The sequence below is a fragment of the Rhinolophus hipposideros genome (assembly GCF_964194185.1).
Source record: "Rhinolophus hipposideros genome assembly, chromosome: 25".
Classification (NCBI taxonomy): domain Eukaryota; kingdom Metazoa; phylum Chordata; class Mammalia; order Chiroptera; family Rhinolophidae; genus Rhinolophus; species Rhinolophus hipposideros.
In genome coordinates, this window is record NC_138071.1 from 21,298,662 (window position 1) to 21,323,228 (window position 24,567).

Here is a 24,567-nt window from a genome sequence, read left to right on the forward strand (position 1 = left end):
ATATTTAGTCTCAAACTGAATCAATTATTATTATTTGCTTTAGATTTGAAATGCATCAAGGTGTCCCCCTGACAAAATTTTAACACAATGCTTTTGTTAAAAGTTCCTATTCCTAGTAATTTCTCAGGACCTATCTCCATGAGACCTGAATTATATTTTTTGATACTTTTAAACAATGTCCAATTTAAGAAAGGACAAGAAAGCCTTTAAATACTGACGACACAAACCTGAGCTGCATGCCGATGTTCAGGTTGTGCAGAAAGTTCCCCCCAAAAGCCATACAGTCCTGAGAAGTGAGCACAGCATGAATCCACCCTGAAATGGTTAAAAGTATATAAATCAGTGATTTCTCAATATTTAAACCAAATAAATGTAATAATCAATAACTGTGAAATGAACTCAAAATGACAACATCAGATTACGTCATACTCCAGTGCTAGAGAAGTTCATGTCTATAAAACCCATATTCATTCATTCAACTATTTAATGAAGGTCTATTATATGCCAGGCTCTGTGCTGAGTTTGAGGAAACAAATGTGTTGATCCAATTAGACAAAATCCTGTTTCGGGAGAGGTGAAGGTTTTGGTGGTTGCTGTTTTAGTTTCAAAACACAATCCAACTTTGCATTAAAGATTTTACTGAGACAAGTCCAATCTGGCTGGAATGAGGCAAGCAAATTTCCGTTACGTGAACACTGAGCCTGGCTGAACACTTCACTTCCCTTGTATCGGAAATGAGTACCCGTGGGGACTAAGCAGAGGAGGATCAGAGGGACTCAAACCGAGACCTGCCTCTAAAGAGGAAAGGTAGATCACCCACGTTTCATTATGGAGGGTTTGGGTGCTATAAATATAAATGTTGGCAATCAAAATGATGTCTTGTTTTCCCATAAAAATGTTTTCAAAGTGAGAATCATTTCTAAGAGAAGATGCCTAATTTTTGAAAGAAATGTCTACAGACTAAACATAAAGACTTTATGTAAGTATAAATACTATATACACGTATATTTGCCCATAAAAATTAGCTGTTAAAATAGATCCCATTTTCTTTATATTTTTCATTTTTTGAGCCCTCATTGTGAGACAATATCAAAATGCTATGACACAATATCAAAATGCTCCTCAAAAGCTGAGTGTTCAAGTGGTGCCTAAATGCACAAAGCCATGAGCCCGATCCTGAAATCACAAATTAGAAGTCTGTCAGCTACAAATCCTATAGATCAGTGATTCTCAATAGAGGCAGTACTGCCTGTGCTGGGTGTTTGGGAAAGTTTGGGGGCTTTTTTTGATTGTCACAATGATCAGGAAGCACTATTGTCATTTCGTGAGCAGGAGCCAGCGGTACAAAATACAGGACAGTTCCACACAGTAAGAAATTGCCCTGCATCAATTACTCAGGACTTTTGAATTTCTGCTGGGCATTCATCTAAGTACAAAAACCTGTCACGAACTATGTGAGCCTAGAAGCTATAACCCCATTACATATGCAAACAAAGTAATTTTTGCATGGTTTGGGCATAGCTTTCCGGGAATACAACTACTCTATAAATAGAAGGAAACTGTACTTTAGTTTGCTGGAAGTTTATCAGTTGCCAACCACCTTGGGAAAAAAACCACAATGCCTACAGCAGTGGTTCTCCAAGTCTCCAGTCGTCAGGAACTCGTTACAATGCAAATTCTCAGACCCACACCAAATCTACGGAGTCAGAACTGCCGGGATGAGGCCCAGAAATCTGTGTTTAATAAGCCCTCAGTGACTGTGATGCTCAATGAAGTTTGAGAACCATTAACCTACACCTAATCTAAACGCTATTAAATTTGAGTTGCCAACCATACACCTGTATGGGTTCGCTGGCTTACGCATCTAACTTTCATTCTGTCTTCTCAGGCTGCTGTGCCTGAGCAGGCACTTTTTGAAATACTAATTTATTATAACTTATCTTTTCTTCTTTATATTGGGAAGAGGATGTAAGGGAAGAGCTTAGCCCATTCACAATGAAAATAATGATACTTATCTAGATTCATAAATTCTGGTAGTTCCAAGCATTTATTAGTCCATTTATTCAACACATATTCATTTATTATTATATACATCAGAGGCAAGGCAAAAAAGCAGCGCCTGTGGTAACAGATCCTGTGACGAGGTCACCGGAACACATCAGAACACAATTCTCAAAAGCACTGACCTGGTGAGCCCATACCCTGCATTGCTTCACTTCTCAAAATGACACACCTAAGACCTATACTTGAGGCTACAGCTAAGGCTGCACTCAGTTCCTTCTTAGGGTCCCTCAAGACATACCTTCTTGCCCCAGGACAGCCACTTTTCACAGAAATGTAGAGCTGTCCAGTTAAAGTTGAAGGGAACTTCATCAAAATTTTAAAATTTTGTGCAAAGGATATTATCAAGAAAGTAAAAGACAACCCATAGAATGGGAGAAAAATATTTGCAAATTATATGTCTGATGAGGGTCTAGTGTACAGAATATATAAATAAGAACATTTACAACTCAACAATAAAAAGACCAATAACCCAATTTAAAAATTGGCAAAGGATTTGAGTAGGTATTTCTCAAAGAGATGCTCAAATGACCGATAAGCACAAGAAAAATGCTCAGCATCATTACTCATTAAGCAGATGAAAATCACAATGAGACACCACTACTTCATATCCACTAAAATGGCAAAAAAAAAAAAAAAAGACAATTACGGTGTTGGACGGCATGTGGAAAAACGGAACACATTGTATATTGCTGGTGGGAGTGTAAAATGGTTCAACTGTTTGTAAATCAGTTTGGCAGTTCCTGAAAAAGTTAAATGGCAATAAACCATATGACCCTGCAATTCCACTACTAGGTATATAACCAAGAGAAATGAAATCCCTCCACACAAAAACTTTACATAAATGTTCAAAAGCAGAACAATTCACGATAGTCAAAAGATGGAAATAACCCAAATGTCCATCAACTGAGAGTGGATAAACCAAATGTGCGATATGTGTACAACAGAGTGCTAATCTGCCATAAAAAGGTAACGAAGTACTGATACATGTATACGGATGAGCCCAGTAAGCATCATGCTCACTAAAAGAAGCGAGATACAAAAGAACGCATATTTCACACACATATGAAATGCCCAGACTAGGCAAATCCAGAGACAGAAAGTACATTAGTGGTTGCCAGCAGCTCAAACGACGGGGGAATGGAGATGTGACTGCTCGTTGGTATGGGGCTTCTTTGTGAGGTGATGAAATGTTCTAGAATTAGATAATGATAAGGTTGCACAACCTTGTTAATCTACTAAAAACCAATGAATTGTATGTACACTTTAAAAAGAGAATATTATAGTATGTGAACTTTACCTGAATAAAAATTAAAAAGAAGGCAAATGACATAAAATACTATGCCAAAACAAGTCTTAACTACAAGAGAAGCCCTCTAAGGGACAAAGAAGTGAAAAGTCCAACATCAGAATTATCTCTGAGGCTGTGCACAGCTACTTTCCAAACATGTTAAAGCCCGAGGTGCTAATCCAAAGCTGACTTCATGTGACTGAGTATCAACTATGGGGAGCGGGGGTGAGGTTAAAACCTTACCTGTAGGAACAAATAAGGTATGTCCCTGCTTTACCACACACTTGTAGCATTTATCCACCTTATCGCCAAAGAACACCTCACTCTGGGTCACAGATGAACTCCAAGATTCATAGAGTGCCAAATTTTCATCTGTTGGCTTTATCAAATAAAAAATCTTCTCACCCTAAAAGGAAGTAATCACAGTTTTTGAAAAGGAAAAGCCATTCTTAGGACGGCCTAGATTGATGCTATTTCCCAATATAATGATCTAAATTAAGTTAATTATCAGATTATTTTTAGGCTCAACAAGACATTTCTCATACCTGATCAGAAGCTACTGCTCGTAATAAGCATCTTCATAGGGGCTAAAGCTCCCCATCCCAAATATGACAAGGATTCAATAAAGGAGCATTGGAGAAATAGTTACAGGAAAGGGGGTTTAAAACAAAAATTATAAACATCCTACTGATCTCATTTTCAAGGTATAGAAGTAAATAAATGTTAGTAGGCCCCAGGTTAGAGAAAGTCATCTCTACAAACTGCCTTTCTACTAACATCTATAATATAATGATTAATTTTAAAAATCTGCAAATAAACTTCCTTTACTGAACGAACCGTTTGCTTTCTCCTGGGGAAAAGGAACAGGAACTTAAGGACACAGCATCATACACAGTCCAGACAGAGCAGTGCTAATGCACAGGCATTTAATATAAGACGAAGATTTGGTGCTAGATCTGCACAGTCCACCACAATGTCCTATGATGACGGAAAGGTTTTATATCTGTGCTATCCAACACAGCAGTCGTAAGCCACCGCTGGCTACTGAGCACTTGAAATGTGGCTAGTATAAATGAGGAACTGAAGTTCAAATGATATTTAATTGTCATTAGTTAAATTTAGCCACATGTGGTATTGAATAGCACAGATAAAGCAAGGTGAATATAAGCTGCCAAGAAGAACTGGTATCTTTATGGGCATTCCTAACTTATCCAACTAGCTGTCCTAGACTAACCTTAAAGTCAGAGGCAATTATTATTACTGTAATTTTGCTCCTCAAGTATTTGATTCAGTGATTAAGTGATATTTGGCTAAGGGAAAGAGGAAACAGAAAGAGACAAAAGGCTCAAAGAGGCCAACTGATAAAATGGGGGCAAAAAAGGAATCTAAATATAAACTTAGAACTCATGGCTCCTCTATTACTTGGGATTAAAAAAAAATTATAATGCTTAAAGGTAATGGATCCTACTTAAATAGTACAAAAACTTCCCTCTTTACAAATGTCATTTACAGCAAATGAATGCACCCATGGAAAAATAGGACTATTACGTTTTTGTCAATAGGAGAACAAAGAAATACCCCAATCTTACCCAGAGGACATGGTACCAAACTGAAGTTCCACCAAAGTCAATGTGGAAATCTGTGTAGCTGTCTTGAACTCCCATTAAGCAATACTTCTGAACAAATGGCTTGGGAAAGACTGAGTCATCTGGCCAATAATTTTCCACCCAGGAAAGTTTTCTGGCTATGTCAGGGACCTCCACCAATTCAGACATCCTTTAAGAAAACAAACACACACATACACCCACGTCATGCAAATTAAAACTTCTTAAAATTGCACCTCCCATTTCAACCCAAACTAAGAAATTAACTGGAACTCAAGGTTAACAATAATTAAAAAGTTTAAAATGCATGGTATTTCTAAACAGTCTCTGAGCATCCAAAGCAAAACTAACAACATAGCTATCACTGTACTACTTTAGAAGTCACAATTATGTTTCTTAGTGCAATAAATTTATCATTTAACTACATTTTGCTAACACTCAGAAGGCTAAACCAAAATGTCCAGAACTACTCACTTTGTATCTGAAAATTCAAGGCTGATCACATTTAACACTTTTGGTCTGTTAGGATTCATGAAGTACTTAACATAATTGTGAAGTGTCATTTTGCTGTCTGCCTGCCTTGCCACATCAATGACATCTATCACTTTGTCACCACCTGCAGAGAAAAATTATAGTCTTATTATTGGGCTTAAGAGTTACATGAACAGATGCCCTAAATAAAAATATTTTAAAGACCGTATTTACTATAAAAACTACACAGTCTAGACAGAGTCTCCCTGTAGCCTTAATTTTTAAGTCCAACTAGAACTTTTAAAAAAAGGGATGGTTTTTGAAGGAAAGAATAAAGCAATTAAGACAGAACTGCATAATTAACACTGAGCATAAAAACTTAGTTTACAAAGCTTTCTATATACCAATGATTTCTTGGGTGCAGCTCATGACAAAACGCATTAGATTGGAATGGGGAAACTGCCATAGGCTCTGGGTTTCCATTTCCTCATGCATAATACCAGGGGACTGATTTTTCCCTTTCACTTCTATAACACCTAAGATTCTACCATTGTGAAAAGAGTCAGTCATTGGGAAACAAGTTAACTAGGACAAACAATTTTTGCTTGCCTGGCAGTGTCTTCTCTTCTAATATTCTGCTTCAAGAAAAAAATTAGTGGTTAGGAAGCAAAAATCAGTTCATGTTAGTGTCTATGGACTGAGTTCTGAACTGGGGTTAATTTGTAATTTTCCTATAAAACCGTCTGAGGTGTTGCTTACACACCATTGCATCATCACCCCGGGAAGCATAATCAGTTTTACAATGTCCTATAGGATAAAGTATAGGATAAAGTATATAAAGTATAGGATAAAGTAGAATTCAAAATTCAGCAATATTTAATCAACCTGAAACAGGAAACAAATAAATGCCATTTTCTTACTTTTATGTAACTTAATAAAAGTTAAGGAAGTATTGCCTAGTAGACTTTATTTTACACTTAGGAGTCAAGACAATTCTGTTAACTAAAGGGCTTTGCAGTACTAAAAAGTTAGCTGTCAAGGAGTTTGATCATTTTTTCCTATACTTATATAACATTCGCCATTTATTTTATAGTGCTGTCTAGGCAAACAAGTTTAGGTTAAGCTTTAGCCTCACCCCTTAGTTTCTCAAACATTCAAAATTAGCTGAATGTGAAGTCATGACATTTAATTGGATTTCCTCAGTGAAGTAGTTCTCAATGAGAATTGTTACCCAATGGCTCAGTAAAGGAGCAAGTTCTCAGATATTTCATGCACATTAGATAATGTATCGTAGTAGATGTACAGTTTTGAGTCAAGGTAGATTTGAGATCTAATCCTCAAATAATCTGTCTATTGCTGACAAGGAATGAGATCTACATGTAGTCCGGTTGGTACAAAAGTAATGGCGGTTTTTGCAAATTATTTTTAACCTTTTAAAACACAATTACTTTTACACCAACCTTATATAAATACCATGATGAGAATGAATCAAATGACTGAAAATGTCAATAATATTGAAATAGATGAAGGATTTCCCCCTTGTTTCTTATGCCTTTCTGGGCCTCAAAATAACAACGTAATTCAGACATCATTAAATGGCAATGTCACCAAATCATTAATATAAAAACAGATATGAAAATATCTCCTTTTTTTCACAGCCTTTCTCCAAGGAACAGGAGGTCACTAAAGCAGGATCCAGAAATCTTGCACCTGAATGCTATAGAGGCTTAGAACCGATCCAATTTCCCAATGTCTTCTTCCCAGTATCTTCCCAGTATCTCTAGCTGCCCGTCGGTAATAGTTTTTCAAGAAACTCTAGCAAGAAAGTGCGATGACAACAAAAAAAGCAGCAGAATGAGGATGAGAAAATAATAGGCAAAATGTTTCGTTTTGTTTTTCTGCAAATGTAGGTTTGCTGACAACAGTTTTCAACATAGGTGATACTGACTTTCACTTTTTGTGACCCAGGGAACCAAACTAAATTAACACCTTTTCATTCAACTCTTAATACTCTTAATACTATTAGGACAGTATCTTTTTTGCTTTTACCTTGTTTTCCCAAGTACTTAATGGAATCAAGTTCGTACCTACATAACGTTCCACATCCACAACAGAAAAAGTAGGTGCAGGGAGCCTGAGTCCTAGATCATCTAATTTGGAGACCATAATAGGGACTTCAAATCCATGTTTCTCCAGATATCTTTGTGTCAGCTGGCTGCCATGCATCTTTATAATGATTTCATCGGCACTAAAGAAAACATAAGAGTAAAATATCATCTTTGTTGGTAAGTTCAGTTTTAACCCTCTGGTAGTGGGTTAATTCTATACAAGGTTATTATCTAAATCAATGGTTCTCAATCAGTCATACCTAATTGTCTTTCTTATAACGAATTTTTTATAAAGCCCTTTTTACTATCCAAAAGTAAAACTGATAGGTAATTACTTCAATACATATAATTGAATATTATATTATATAAAATGCCTTAACTATAACAAGAGAAAAAAACAAATTAGTTCATAGCAAAATATATATTTCAGTATGTAAATGTTCAGGTAAACTACACTAGAAGCGATAACAGAATAACAGGATGTTTACAATTAGTTGTAATGAGTGGTAGGAGTTAAGAGAAGTAACAAGATCAATGCTTGTAAAGGAAAAAAACTGGAGACAAAGTAAACAAACATCATAGAGTGATGGTTAAGTAAATTATGCCGTACATATACACTTATTGCGTACTACACAGCAGTTGAGGAGTGAGGTAAATTTTTGTATACATGTGGGAAAGTATCTATGAAATAGAGTAAAATCAAGCTGCACCACATATGCATAATACAACACCTTTTTATTTTTAAAACTTAGGATGTACATGGATCTATGTACATCCATAGATCTATGCTTTAAATGTTATTATGTTGAGAAGGGTCTCAAAAGACTTATACTACAGTCTCAAAATAGGGGAGGAGGAAGATAACCTCTTCACTTTATTTTATACACTTCTCTGTTCATCACATCAAGTATGTATAAATCAGTTAATTATTGTCACCCTACTATGGTTTTAATGATGTGAAAGTTTGTGGCGTTAAACAAAATACAACCAAAGATCTTTAACTAATGGTAATTAGAGTCTGGACATCTTTGACCATCATGGCTACTTGGGCAGAGAAGCCATAGGAATTGCTAGGCCAGGATTTTTAACACTACTCTTTTGGATCACAAACCTACTTGAAAAAAATGAAAGCCATGGCTCTTCTCCCTGAAAAATGCACATTCCCACATTGACGCTCAATTGTTAATATAGTTTTAGAGGACTCATTAGCCTCTCTGAAGCCAGCACATAGACAGACCCAGGCTGAAAACACTGGCCCTAGTCTCCAAACCAATCAAGGAAAACAAACACATTTTCCCAATGACTTTGAAACTGATAAAGGAGAATATTTGAGACTAGGATCTTTAATATCACAAAAATCATGTGAAACCACTGTGTTAACAATGTGTTTGTTCTTTCTCTCAGCAGACCTGAGGGAGCCTGCAGTAGCTACTTATACTTTTATGTTTCTGTTTAAGGGTTAAGGCGGAGGGAGTTAGACAGGAATCCTAGAGACTGAAGAGATAGCAAGGATTTTATAGTTACAGGAGCTGAAATAATTCCAGAATAGGTTGCACGTGCTATTGTAATTTAAATTGTGCTTCTCCTCTTTAACAAGCCTGGAAATGATCATGTGTAAAAGCCTATTAAGCATTATCACTTTAAGTAGACATCAGGAAGTGAGTAGGGAATGATCTAAATTAGCATGATTAAATGCTGTGTAATGCTTGTGACTCTCTTTGAGCCACAGATAACTCAAATACTTTCCATTATCTTTAAAAAAATCAAAAACTCAGTTCTGCTGCTACCAGAGAGGCTGAGCAATGGTGTGGGTACTTCCGGTAGACCTGAGGTGGAGACAGATATGGAAACAACTCTCGTAAGAAAAAAATAATTTGAAAATAGGAGTAGGTGAGGTGTAAGGAAAGCAATAGCTGCATATCATAAAGAACAAAGTTCTGGGAACAATTTCCTTAGGTTAGTGTATATCAAACTTTTTGGACTGACATCCACAGTTAAGAAATATATTTTTACATAGTGACCCAGTACACATACATGTAACCAAAGTTCCATGAAACTATGCTTATTTAGTCCTATTACTTGCAATGTGCCAATATTTTCTATTTCATTTTTTTAGCAAAACCTCAGTTGAGAATAATAATAGGTTGCAACCTGACATTTGAAAACATTACTTGATGATGTAACACAGAATTGTACACCTGAAATCTATGTCATTTTACTAACAATTGTCACCCCACTAAATTAAAAAAAACAACATTACTTTACATAATGTCACTTTATCAGGTAACGTTCTTGTATTTTCTTTGGTCAGAACAGGTTTCCATACCTTGGGAAGACTCGAGAACGTAATTCCTTCACAAAAGTTCTAGTTCCAGCTTGTACCGGTTTGGAACCATCATCAATTTCTGTGTAGTCATGTCTGTGCCAGTTCCTCCTCTTTTTCACTAGATTTTTAGGGGGGAAAAAAAAAGGTTTGGTAACTGGTGATACTATGTACTTTCTAATCATTATGTTCTATATAATCAGAAATAACAAATGTTAAGTACAGTAAAAAACACATTTTTAATGCACTTCTAGGCTTAAGTAAATTTTACTTTATATAATGTTGTAATTACAGGCGATTAACTGTTTTTTTAAAAAATCTAAAAAATTTAAAAATTTTTAAGATTTTTTAAAAAATCTAAAAAATTTAAAAATTAAATCAAGGAATTCAAATTAGCAGCTGGAACTTTTTATAATATCCACATTACACATACTATAAAATCTCACAATTATTTAAAATCTTGATTTTTCACTAGGACATTAGGTCATAATATGATTTTTATGGACCATCCAAAACATCCTCTTAGGATAGGGCCTTTGATCCCACATCGGAAATCAATTTCAACAGCACAGTTCAGTTCCCTTCTCTTTTATGTCAAGATTTATTCCCCAGATAAGCATGGTTATGCTGACACAAAGAAGAGCAGGTGACTGCATCAGAATAAAAAGGAAGACAAGTGGGTTCACAGAATAAGTGACTTTATGGCTACTTTTGACACCAAGATTCTGTGATTCCACAGCTCCAGGAGGCTACAACCTTGAACAGTCACAGCAACAAAGTCAGGAGACTTGGATTTGACTCCTAGTTCAGCCATCACTTACTCTGCCATCTTGGGCAAATCACTCAACACATGTGGGTCCAGTTTCCTCAATGTGCAAGTGAAGGGAATGAGTGCTGTTTTCCCAACTGTACTGCAGAACCCTTAATAAAGGGAAAGATGAAGAAGAGGCTGAGGGGTTAACTCTGGACCTCATGCCTCTTTCTACCAGGGTGGCACCAGCTACATATCCTTTGTTTGGTATTAATGTAAGATTTCAAGTAATTTTTTTTTAAGTTTGAAAATCACTCTTAACCTAAAACCTCCATGATTCTGGGTAATGTACTGATGTCTGCAACTTATTTAGAATGCATTAAAAAACCCAAGTTGGATAGATAGTGGGATAGTTAATGGCCAGAAGATGGAGGGTTTCAAGGTACTCACTGTAAATTTCTTTTAACTTTTCCTGTATGTTTGAAGATTTTCATAATAAAATGTTGCGTGGGGGACACAACTCTATGAGTCTTAGTTACTTCAAACCTTCACCTTACAAAGATCGTAATAATATAATAATCCTGGATCCTCTCATGTGGGTAAGAAGCCACACTGAATAATCAATGGGGGTGGGAATCAGGTTTATTCATATCTCAAAGCCTAAAACAAGATTCCCAAGTAATTTATGGGAGTCAGACTCTCAGTACGGAAGAGAGAAAATCCCATTTTTAAAAAATCTCATGAGAAAAATTGAGAATCATAAAGCAACCTTCCTAGAAAATCTTTTTAAGGCATCATGTGTGCGCGCGCGGTTTTATTTCCCCCCCTCATTTAAAATCCCTTCTATAATTCAAGAATGTTTAATTCCAGGCTTTTTTCCTTACATATATATAGATACACACCCCCATTTTATTTTCAACTGGGATCATTATGTTTATTCTGCTCACCTTTCTTATTATATCAAGAGTATTTTCTCCTTGTTAAATATTTAAAAGCAATTTAAAGGCAGCCTAGAATTATTTCAAGATACAGATGCATCATATTATAATTATTTTTTGATTCTTTCTAAATCTTGATTTGAACAAAGTTGAGATTAATATTCATACACAAAAATCTGTTTCCCTCATTAATTCTTTGGGATAAATTCCTACAGATGCTAGAAGACTCAGTATTATAAAGACACTTGCATATATTGCAAAACTGCCTCCAGAAAAGTGGTAAGTAACTCACATTCTTACCAGCGAATATGATAATTATGCTATTACATTGTTTTAATGTTCATTTTTGCAGAACAGATTAGATTCTAATTAGATTAGATTCGTTTAGACAACTAAGGGTTCAAACTCCAGCGCTGCAAACCGCTACATGCAAGACCTAGTTACATCATGTTTCTCACATCATGCTGTTATAAATATCAAAGGAGATACACAGGTAGAGTACTAACTTAGCGTAGTGCCTGGTACCCAGTAAACTGCCAATTGCTTTTAAATTGGCATATTAACTGCCAATTGTGCTGGATGTTAACTGAAGGCTACAAATGTCCCGTTGGGCCAACATGCTTGACACATAAAATCAGCCACTGCAAGAGCTAACTGAATTTCTTAAAGGAAGGAGGCCAGTGAATATTTTAGTAGTGACTATAGGAAAATGAGAAAACAATTTGAATGGATTACACATGCCTGAAAAACACTGAGAATGTATGTTTAAGTGTTAGGTTTTTTTTTTGATACCTGCCCTCAAATAGAGTTCTTAATTCCCATTAAAAGGGTAAACTCTAAATTCACCCTATTAAGTGGGTATTATACCATCTAAATGGTATCTATTATAAGGATTCCTGGGGAACTCTGAAAGGAACCGGAATCCCTGGGTGGCAAGCAAGAAAGGCTTAAGAGCAGAGGGAAAGAGGCCAAAGGGATTACCCAAGTTGTGGGTGGAGGGTAAGGTGTGGGGAAGGTGAGCCTGAAATCGTGATAAAAGAGATTACTGGCTCTTGGGCATTTTTCCCTATGGGTACTTAGCGTTGGACTTCTGCCCAGAAGAGAGGCAATGCCTGGTCTTATGTTATTCAAGGACAAGCAGCACACGAAGGGCCAGCTAACACTAGTCTTCCCTCGGAAGCATTGTTATTCCAAGGGCAGGTCGTGATCCATTATGGATTGTGAAATCAATTTAGTGAGCATGACAAGCTTTGTAAAAAAATTAAATAGAGTGCATCACATGTAGTAATATCTTAAACACTATTCTGCCTCATAGTAACCCACTTAATCTTTCACAGAATGAAATTTAAATTATTTTATTTTGGGATTACATACTTAAATTCTGAACTGAAACTATTATCAATTTTAGTTCTGTTTTTCTTCTTTAGATAACAACCTAGTATTATTCACTTCCTCCAAGAATTACACTCGGTCAATAATTATTTCAGGTTATATCTACATACTTCAGCGCTACACAAAATAAAAACCTTTAAAAACATTTATGACAAGAAATTAGCCAAATACACATGTAACAATTCTAACCAACCTGCTAACCTCAAATTTTGTACTGTGTAGTAACAAAAAAATAGGTATTCTGTATTTTACAAGGAAATACTTTAATACATTCATATAGCTTAAATTTATAAATCTCTTACAAAGAAATTTGGTAAATTTTAACATTTCTAACAAAACATATGAGCAGTCAGTTGCTAGTAGTCTCTTTTAAAAAATTACTTGCCCATAACCTCAAAACAAAATTTCTGTTTAAAAACCAAAGTTCAAGGAAAAAGGCTACATTCAAAATAAAGAAGTTGTATAGGTTACCTTCATCTGACTATGCCTTGTTTGTCAAGGCATATTCAGGAAAAGGTTCCTTCCAGTTCTAAAATGACTAAGTCTACAGTTTCTCCCTTTAGTTTAATGGACACAAAAACTCTAGTTTGCAGTCTACATTTTAAAGGAAAAAAAGTAGTTATAGTCCAAAGCCTTTAAAATCTTTCCTTTCACATTTGTACAACAATAATTAATTATTTCAATCAATTTTTCTGAGGCACTTGTGAAAGGCTAACAATAGATACCATTTTCTATGTGATGCTGGTTCTCCCCGGAGGATGGGAGCTTCCCTGCCTGTGTTGCCAGCTCAGGAAGAAGAGTATTGGCAGAGACTTGGTCTGGCCTTTGTCTCCCTCGGGATGGGGACAATGGCGGACAGGTTTCAAGCAGAGAGGATGGCTGGCAGGACTCCAGGCCATACTCAACATGATGATCAAATTCGGAAAACGGAAGTAATATTTTAGCATATCGATGCCCTAAATTTCTCCTGAAAATATAATGCGTATGTGTGCATGCAAGTAGTCTTACTCTGTACACTGTCCCAAAATACAACTGAAAGATCATTTAAAATATTATTTATAGAGATAAGAACAGTTGAAATCAGTTTCCAAAATCAGAAAAAAATTTACCACACTTCCCAAATTGAAAGCTTTGAAAATACGTACCTGAGTTTGGGGGCTTTGCACTAGCAGTTAAAAATGATAGTATTTGTTTCCCTTAATATTTTGACTTATTTAATAAGTTACTTAATAAGTCAGACAAAAACTGCATTCTTGACACCTTCAGAAAAATCTTCCCTATAGTCCTTGGTGGGTGTAACAGAACTACTCAGAGTATCATTTAAAGCATTATCATGTACACGTTAAGTTCTAAACTTCAGTTTTGATTTGCGCATCTGGTACTTACTCAAAGAGGAACCATGGAGAAGGGCACAGTTGGGACAGTGATACAGGTCAATGTCGACAGCGTGATGCTCTTCCACGCCCACACAGCTGAGATTAGGGAAAGAAAGGAAACATGGAAGTAAGCTGAAAGTCTTTACCGAACTGTAATACATGGGTTGGAATTTATCTGAGAAATGTACAAGGATCTCACTAACAAGTATTTTCCCTTACACTTGCTAGTAATTGTGGGGAAGTATACACCCAATACACGGGAAGTGACTCACTATTAGCAGTAGCAGAAATATCGAAAGTAACTCAATTATAAGCCATAAGACCATCAACCATTATATAAATGCCACCTATTATGGACTCAATATTTGTGTACCCCAAAACTCACATGCTGAAGCTGTAACCCCCAGTGTGGCCATATTTGTAGACAGGACCTCTAAGGAAGGAGTTAGGTTAAATGAGTCATAGGGTGGGGCCTTGGTCCCACAGGATTAGTGTCCTTATAAGAAGAAACACCAAAGAGCTCGCTTGCTCTCTCTATCTGCATGCACACACTAAGGAAAGGCCATATGAGTACAAAGCAAGAAGGTAACCATCTGTAAGCCAGGATGAGAGCCCTCCCCAAAAACCGACCCTGGCGGACCTGGATCTGGGACAACCAGCATCCAGAACTGTGAGAAAAAATATTTCTGTTGTTTAGGACTCCTAGTCTCACGGCATTTTGTTATGGCAACCCAAGCCAACTAAGACACGAACTAACTTTAAAATATGGCTGTCATCAGCTAAAGGTGGTTAGTAAGTTGGGTAACACCACTGACATGGCAAGAGCACTGAGTCCTAACAGTTCTACATTAGATCTGATAGCCCTAATTAATCAGTTCAATTAGTTTGAGGCACTGTACTTAGAACACTCCATCTATATGGCCGTGGCACTGAAGTGAAAAGGTTGAAGGGAACCAACTGGGAACCGAAAAAAACTACATTAGTGACATCTTGAAAACAGGAGTAATTTATTAAAGAATGACCTCAGCAGCTTTGCTACATCCCAAGTAGCAAGGGGTAAAATTTTATAAGTGTTTGTACCCCCAAAAAAGCATAAAACAAAAACACAACCACAACTTGTATGTGAAAAAGAACCAAAGCAGGATTAACACAGAGTTGAGAAAGGAGGACAAAAGACTATGACAATAACTCAATTGACAGGTGTAACAATGGAAGAGAAAATTAGTGAACTGGATGAGATGGTCACATTATCTAGAATGTAGCAGAGAGAAATTAGATGATGGGAAATACAAATAAGATGGTGAGAACCATAAAGGATAAAATGAGAAAGTATAACATTTAATCTTCACCTCAGAAGGTGAAGAAAGAATAAGGGCAGAGCAATATAATGAGGAGATAACAGCTAAGAAATTCCAGAAATAATGAAAGACACTGATCCAGATTCAAGAAACTCAACAATTCTCAAGCAAGACAAATAAAAACAAGTCTAAGTCTTTCTGCAGAAAACAAAAGCCATAAAATTTCAAAGGTACAAGAAAACGCCAGTTACTTACAAAGATACGAGCCTTCTCAAAGCAATAATGGTAGATGGAACAAATTAGAATATGTTAAATGTGCTTAAAGAAAATATCTGCTAACCTTGAGTTCAATATTCAGTTAAAATGTTTCAAGAAAGAGCGGAAATGTATTTGTAGACAACCAAAAACAGAGTTCACCTCCAGCTAACCCACAGTAAAGGAAATGCCAAAGGATGTACTTCTTGCAAAGGAAAATAGCCACAAAGAGGTCTGGGATGAAATTTAAAAAATGAAAAGCTAAGAAAAGTAATACATATGTGGGTAAATTCATATAAACACTGACTACATAAAACAAAATAATGCCATGTGAGATTTAAAAACATATAAAGCACTAAAACACATGACAACCGCAGCATTTGAGTCAGGAGGGAACAAAGGAGTTCCAGGGTCCTCAGGTACTTACCCTGGAAGGAGAAGGAAGGTAATGATTAACATTAAACATTAGACTTCAATAATATAATAAGTTGAGGATGCCTATTATAATTTCTGGGGAGACAACTAAAAACTCCAGTTAAAAGACATAAATTGTCCAGCTGGGCTTAAATAATATAATTCACTGGTTATAAGAGAAACACATAAAACAAGGATACAGAAAGACTGAAAGTAAAGAGATGGGTAAATGCATACCATGAAAATAGTAATCAAAAGAAACTATATATTAATGTCAAGCCAACACAGACTCTAAAGCAAAAAATATGATAAACATGTTCATATTGATAAAAAATTTCACCACTGGGAGAATGTAACAGGAACAACTGTAAGGGGAGATTTTGACAACTCTCTCAGTCTCTGATAGAGTAAGCAGGCAAAACAAAAAAAATCTATGAAATATACAAGATTTGAACTACAGGATTAAGAAACGCGGCCTACGGGACATTTATAGAATATTACACCTATAGATTACACATTCTTTTCAAGCACACATGGACTAGTGACGATACACTGGGCCATAACCAAACTTGCAAACAGGAATGTAGAGCTTTAAATAATCATTTAAAAAGTTTTTTTTTTTTAACTCAAAGACTATTCATTTCCAAACCAATAAAAGAAAAAATTTCTGTATATTTAGGTACAATGTCCTGGGGCCATGGTTTTTTATAAAATACGTAACCCAAAGTAAGAATCATCGGATAGAGGATTCACACTTCTTGATTTTAAAACTAACTTACAAAGGCACAGTAACCAAGACAGCACCGTACAGTAATCAAGACAAAAAGGAGAAACATTCTGATCAATGGAATAGAATTGAGAGTCAAAAAATAAACTCTTACATTTAGGATCAAATGATTTTCAACAAAGGTGCCAAGATCATCCAATGGGGAAAGGAACAATCTTTTCAAGAAATGACACTGAGACAAACACACATGCAAAAGAATGCAACTGAACCCCGCCACACACTATATACCAAAATTAACTCAAATGAAGCAGCCCGATGGCTCAGTTGGTTAGAGTGCAAGCTCTGAACAACAGGGTTGCTGGTTCGATTTCCACATGGGCCAGTGAGCTGTGCCCTCCACAACTAGATTGAAGACAAGGAGCTGCAGCTGAGCGTCCACAGGGGTGGCCTCATGGCTCAGTTGGTTAGAGTGTGAGCTCTCAACAAAGTTGCCGGTTCAATTCCCACATGAGATGGTGGGCTGCGCCCCCTGCAACTAAAGATTGAAAATGGCAACTGCACTTGGAGCTGAGCTGCGCCCTCCACAACCAGACTGATGGGCCGTGGAGAAACACACTGTTCCCCAATATTCCCCAATATTTTTTTTAAATCCAAAAAATCTTTAAAACAACAACAACAAAAAACAGATTAAAAAAAAATTAACTCAAATGAATCATATACACCTAAATGTAAGGGCGAAAACTATAAACCTCCTCAAATAATGTATAGCAGCAATCTTCATGTTCTTGAATCAGAAAACGGTTTCTTAGATGCTACACCAAAAGCAGAAGGGACAAAAGGAGGAAAAAAACAGATAAACTGGACATCACACTGCAGTCCCAAGGCCTCTGTTTTCTCAGCTTACTGTGGTGTGAGATAATCAGCTGAGTTTCAAAAGTGGCAGAACGGTGTGAAGAAAGAAACTATAAAATAGTTGATCTGATGAAAGAAAAGACCAAGAAACACAATAGTATTGCTAAGGCAGTGCTGAGAGTCCACCTGAGGTCCGTGACAATGAGTTCTAAGTGAAACCATTCCTGCGCAGTTGTGTGATTGTTTTTCTGCCTGTATTTTGTTTTGTTTTGTTTTGTTTTGTTTTCAGCAATGTTCAACCATGTGGTGCAGGCTCAGATGAGGAGGCGGGGTCCATTCGCAGTTGGGGTTTTGTAGGGAAAGGCTAGAAAAGGAGTTGAGGGTATTTACAAGGGAGTTAGTATAATGACAAACCGTGAAATCTAAGCTGGACAAAAGGGGCCTGAAGACAGAAGAAGGTAGTGAGGAGATGGTGAGGTGGTGAAGAAGGTAGTGAGGAGATGGTGAGGTGGTCTCAGGGGTCTCACTGTGTTCCCAGCCCTGACACAGAGGAAGGCCTTGAGCAAGTGATGTGCAAGGGGCAGAGATTATGCCCAAAGAGCGGCATGTTCAGAATCTGAAATTTCTGGGGTAGCAGAGTCTCTAACAGTGATAAGGTACACGTGTAAATAACAGCGGGTGGCTAACATGGAACAAAGAACTTCACTGGAGATAAGTGAGAAGATGTGTGAGAGGTAGCTCTACATTCCACGCAACAGAGTTCAAAACCAAACGTCCCTGATGCTGAAAGTGAGGTTCGATAGATCCCAGGAAGAGGTGCTACACTCTGACCAGAACAGAAACTCAAGGCCACAGAAGCCAACTTGACACTTCTAATATCCCATGGTTTGTCTTGTCATACCTTGACTATGGCCACATTCCTTATTCTTAAAAAGGGATGGCTACATCAAAAAAATTAAATGAGAAAAAATTGTTAGATGTCTCCTGGAAAACCTAACCCAGCATATATCATAAACTTACCCAGGAATATTTCAGATACGTGATTAAGGATGACTCGCCCAAGGCTTAGGGAAGAAAGAAAAGACAGGGACGTTCCAATTAATTACGGACACTTTGGGCAAAACTTAGCCAATAATCCTGAGACCCATGGCTCCTCTCTCCAGCTTCTAAACTCTTCACCCCCACACTCACCCTACACACTCTCTTCTATTACAATGTCAGAGCTATCTTCAAGTTTTGACTAACTCTAACCAACTGGCAAAACATTTACAGCTTACATTTATTTAAAAAATTGCAGAACTTAATAGTAAACTTGGTAAATTAGTAAAAACAGTAAATTTGATACATTAGTAAATCCGAAAAAAATTCTTTAATCATATAAAATACAATTAAAAATCAAATTAAACAAAAATTAAATGTTCCTACAACCAAGGTTATTTCAGATCATTGAAGGGTACTAAAAGGAACTACTACGTACATTTTGTTTTCTCTCTCAGAGGGTCGGAAACTCCTCCCACCCTTCAACCTCCATTAAAAGAATTTTACAATCACTAGAGCTTTAACAGAAGAGCAAACGCAGTAGGGCATAAAAATGCGGAATTCTGAAAGCAAATTTTGTAAAAATCATTTTCAATCTTTCTTTAGTCTCTTTTACTCCATTTGTTTCTCTTATGAAACTTTCATATACAAATCGCCCTTTATCCTAACAGTAAAATGTTCAATGTTTATTAGACCTGTGTGTGTGTGTGTGTGTGTGTGTGTGTAGGGGGCAGTGCTTTCCTATAGGGGTGCCAATCTGACCTTTGCTGAATAGCTTCCTTCTATAGAAGAACAGTCTCAATGCCATTTGGTGAGTGGGACAGTGACAACTTTAGCACTTTCTATTGTTTTTATCTTCTGAAATTGCTGCTTAGCTGGCATTTTTTTGACACTTGATGAGAACAGAATTGAATTAATGACTAACCAGAATTCCCGAGGATCTGCTAAACATTTTTTTTTTTCTTCTCGGATAATGCTCCCATTTATACTCTACTCTTGGTGTTAAAAGAGCTTGTGGCCAAATTCTTTATGATCTTACTGTCAGTAGATGTCCTTGGATATTCCCCTTGCTTCAAATGCTCCCCCCATTCTTCACCAATCTTACATGACAAAGTCTTACACTACCTAGTCTTACACTAAAGTCCAACGCAAATTCCTCCTCGTTGGTGAAATTGCACTGGATCACCCCACAGAAAGTCCTTCAGCATTTTATTGATACACGTTTCCACTCATTTATGTCTAATATTGAGCTATTTATATATCCTCTACTTCCTGAAATGAGCTCAATACTTTTCTCAGTACCAAGTACGGTATGCCCTCAATACGATGACCCCAGTAAATTTATGCTGATTAACTGGTGAAAACTTATTTGAAAACAGGTATGCTGTAGTAAAGTTACAAGCAACTTAAAAAGAAATCTGTTCAGCTTGAATTTTTTAAGAATTCGTTTCAGGAACAAAGGCAACAGTTGGTAAAAAGGGAAAGATCTTCCAACATATAAATTCGACTTTTTTTTTGCCTTTCCTTAGATGGTGCGAGGCTGTGGTAATGGAATTCATTCACTTAAAATTTTGCTTCAAGACAAGTTTTCACGTGTGTATCACAATTCACCTTCTCGCCCAAAGCACCACAGTAGTCATCAAAGGGGGTAGGGAGTGGCCTTTGAGGTGAATTAACTCAGGAATACAGAGGAGAGATGACAACCTGCTCCTCACATTTCCTTTCATATTGTTTAACTCTGGGTCAGCTGAGGTCATCAGACAGCTATAAGCCAGGCAAGGACTACCCAGCCTAGTTCCAGGCCACCAGACAAACAAGTGTCAATTGGCTTCAGTGGGATGTGTACATTTTGGAATTAGAATGGCTTGGTTTGATTTCTAGCTCTGCTATTTTGACTTTGAACACATTTCTTCATCTCTTCTCCCCCAGGATTAAATAGGACAATGTATGTAAACACGTAGAGCATAGGGCTTGGCATATAGTAAGCAATGGCACAGTAAATATATTAAGTAATAAATGGCAGCCATTAATATTATTACGTTTCTATTAGGCACCAGTCACAGCTCACATAGCTCTGGGCTTATTATCTATGATGTTTGAGACTAAGCAGGAAACTTTGCTTTAATGATTAGGCTTAATATATTTTTCTTCAAATATGTTTCTTCAGAGAACACTCAATTAGATACTCAAATGACCATTCTTTAAGGGAAAAAAAAGGAGAATTTGTTGTCCATGTTTAATTAATTTTTGATGGTTGAGTTCTCTGGAGTTAGTCTGCCTATGTTAGAATACCGGCTACCTCACTTAGTAGCTGGGTGACTTTGGGTAACTTGCTTTGCCTGTCTGGTTTTTGTCTCATCTGTAAAAATAGAGATAATGACAGTATTTCCCTCAAAGAGTTATTAGAAAAATTAATATACATAAAATGCTTAGAATGATACTGGAAAACAATGGTTTTGCTGGTTCAAAAACTTTATTTTGCTAATCAGTATTGGCTTAATAGGTTCACATTCCTACTAAAAGTACTAGAATACAAATGGGCATTTTCACTTTTTTCCCCTCCCCTTTCTTCCTCCCCACCCCCCACACTCCGGTTAGAGCCGTTGTTTCTCAGTCTGGTTGTGTAGGACACAGCTTCCTGGCCCATGCTGGTATGATGAGCCTTGTACTACTCCCCCCAGCTGAGGCAGTCTGGTGGCCAGTCACCGGGGCAACACACAGCAGCCCACAGCAGCTCACGCCAACCTCAGCTGCTCAGGGCAGCCCAGCTCCAGGCAGAGCTGTTGTTCACAGTCTTAGCTATATAGGGTGCAACTCACTGGTCCATATGGGAATCGAACCAGCAACCTCAGCGTTAGGAGCACTGCACTCCAACCACCTGAGCCACTGGGCTGGCCCTTTTGCACTTTTAAATTGTTTTATGCAGTGTTTCAACCATGAGATAATTTATTATCAGATATCACTTAAAGTAAAAATTTACAATTTACACATATGAGATATTTTCAGTGAAAATCAAACTGGTAATTTATAATTAAAACTGTGGTTCAGAAAAACCTAACTTTTCTTGCTGACATATAAAACCGCTGTCATAAAATTTAAGTGCTTGTCTTTATAAGTTGAACATGGCATAATTCAACTTCTGTGACGATTTTATTTTGACACATTAAAGCTATTTATTGGCATACATACTATGTGCTTAACTGTATTTAACAAGGGTTTGGAATGACATATATACCGTGAACCACTGTTCCTACCTCCGACAGCTGGCTCATGCTTCCAACTGTCCCAGTGCTTCCTGAGTTATTTCCAACCAGCTGACTACGAACATCTATGTTAATAAGGAGGAGGGAGGAAGACAATATAACAAGGAACTGAACAAAGAACACGAGAGGAAAATAAGGGGGGAAGGAGTTGAAGATCCGATAGATGCGCTCCCTGGTACAAAATGTACCCCTTAAAAAGCCGAAAACCCTGCTGACAAGCTTCGAATTAAATTTGTTCCAAGATGAATCTGTGAAATATAGGCATCAAATATAATTTACATGATGAATGATACAGTGCACTGCTTGCGTCTTGAGTGCAGAAAACATGCTTGTTCTGCTGGTCACTTTATCTGGTCCCCAAAGTACACAGCGTAGGTGATGTAAATGGTAAATGGATTAAACGGAGCTTTACAGTTAAGCACAAATAAACCATTCTCTCATGAAGGTAATAATTTCTATTAGAATGTTCTAAAGAAAGAAAAGATGTTTGAAATTTCTGAAATATACAACCGCTGAATATACGTGCTTTTCACCATCCCGTGGTCATTCCACTAGCCATTCAACCTCTCAAGCTAACGCTCTCTTCTCCTCTTTAGCAATCTACTTTCTGCCGGTCTAGCCATGTACGGGGTAGGTCTATATAGACTAAGGGAATGCAAACAATGCCTAGTGGATCTGCTATTGCATGGAGACAGACTGTATTTCTATTTATAACCAGTGAAACAGCAAATAAATGCCAGCCCAAAAGAACTTTGTAAATCATCTTGGGGAAGAAAACACTTGTCACCATGATCAAGGATAAGCAGTAGCAATTTCATAAAGGTTTGCTTGGCAATGTTCTTAATAAAGGAAGACATTTAAAAGTCTGTTATCAGAATGTACATCAATGTGTACACTACTGCCTTCATGTACTTTGATCAATTCTACTTAATGACTGCAGCAGGAAGAAGAAACATGCAAAAATTTGTTCTAAAGCAATCTGAATCTAGAAGCACATGAAATGCAAGACTTAAGGAATTAACATTTCAAGAAAACTTTTTCTGAACTCCTTTCACACTATCTGTGGCCCCCGAACCTGGCTGCACATTAGAATCTCCTGCAGAGCTTTTATAAGCGGCTATGAGCCAGTCTTTCAAAAGAAACCAGCAGCTCTGTAGGAAGAGATATAGGACGATCTCCAAGATATGCTGCAAAGCAACAAAAGCCAGGTGCAGAGCAGTTTGTATAATATGCTCCCTCTACCCCCAAGCAGCCACATATACATGTTTGTAAGTGCAGAGTATATGTCTGGAACAATATGCAAAAAAAAAAAAAAAAAGGTTAAAGTAGTTGCCTCTGGGAAAGAAAACTGAGTGGATGCAGAATAGAGGAGAGGAAGAATTGCTTTCCACCGTTTAACCTTCGAGTATGTTTTTTGTACTGTGTGGTGCTTATTTTAAAAAAAGAAAAAGAAAAACACATTCCAAGCCCCACCTTAGATCTACAGGGAAAAGTTAATGGGTGGGGCCCAATAATGTTTATTTTTAACAAGTTCCCCAGGTGATTCTTTCACAGCCAGCTTGGCAGAGAAATGGCATTTGGGGAACTATTGATCTTGAACCCTAGCACAGAGGCTGGCACCTCATTCACGGTTGCTTCCATGAAAACTTTGTCACTCCAATTGGACTTTAAGATCCTTAAAGACATGACTGATATTTAATCACTCAGAATTCCCTATTCCCCACAGACCTACCTAAAGCTGATTACAGAATAGACGCTCACAACATATTTCCCGAGTGACACAAAGAGGAATTCCAGCACCGTGGGGAGGCGTTAGTTTGCACTACTATCCTGGAGCCTGCTTAAGTATGAATTTTGCAAATATCAAAAGATAGAAAACGGATTTAAGGGGGGGAAATAAACCGCTGATGAATTTTTCTTTTGAGATCTTATTTTGAAATGTCCATATATTTATTTTGTCAACAAAAAAGAATGCAGTATTCTTGACTGTTTAGGTTCAGTAGTCACAGGTATAATCCTATTGCACAGAAAGGGTCCTATTTGTACAGATTTATATATTATGCCCATTTGTTTCCTTTCATGTAGTTCCTAAGTGTCCCTACCTTGATTTTCCAAGTAGGGTATCTATTAAGAGAATACATAGATTAAGTAGATTACAAATAGAAATAACTAGATTTTTAAAAGATGAACCAACAGCCATTAGAACCAGTTCAACTCAGCTGACAGTTTTCCAACTGTGAGTATGGGAAGGAAAGCTACATTTTCTAGGGTCTAATGACAACTACAGAAGATTTAATATATTCCAGGCTAAGAGATCACCCCCAGGGATGAAAGATAACAGGAAATCATAAACTTTTATATTGAGGACACTTAGTAATGAGTCAGCTACAAAGGACAGGAGTCAA

At 37.0% G+C, this 24,567-nt stretch overlaps 1 protein-coding gene across 1 annotated transcript in view; it reads right to left on the reverse strand.

Moving 5' to 3' along the window:
- KDM7A (lysine demethylase 7A) overlaps positions 1–24,567 on the reverse strand; it is a 68,507-nt gene that overhangs the window by 21,228 nt on the left and 22,712 nt on the right. Inside the window, exons 2-8 of the mRNA XM_081038614.1 lie at positions 14,326–14,411; positions 9,862–9,979; positions 7,515–7,675; positions 5,431–5,572; positions 4,942–5,128; positions 3,596–3,758; positions 228–315 (exon numbers count right to left, since the gene is read on the reverse strand). Coding sequence (XP_080894740.1) covers positions 228–315; positions 3,596–3,758; positions 4,942–5,128; positions 5,431–5,572; positions 7,515–7,675; positions 9,862–9,979; positions 14,326–14,411 — 945 coding nt within the window. The remainder of the gene's footprint in view (positions 1–227; positions 316–3,595; positions 3,759–4,941; positions 5,129–5,430; positions 5,573–7,514; positions 7,676–9,861; positions 9,980–14,325; positions 14,412–24,567) is intronic.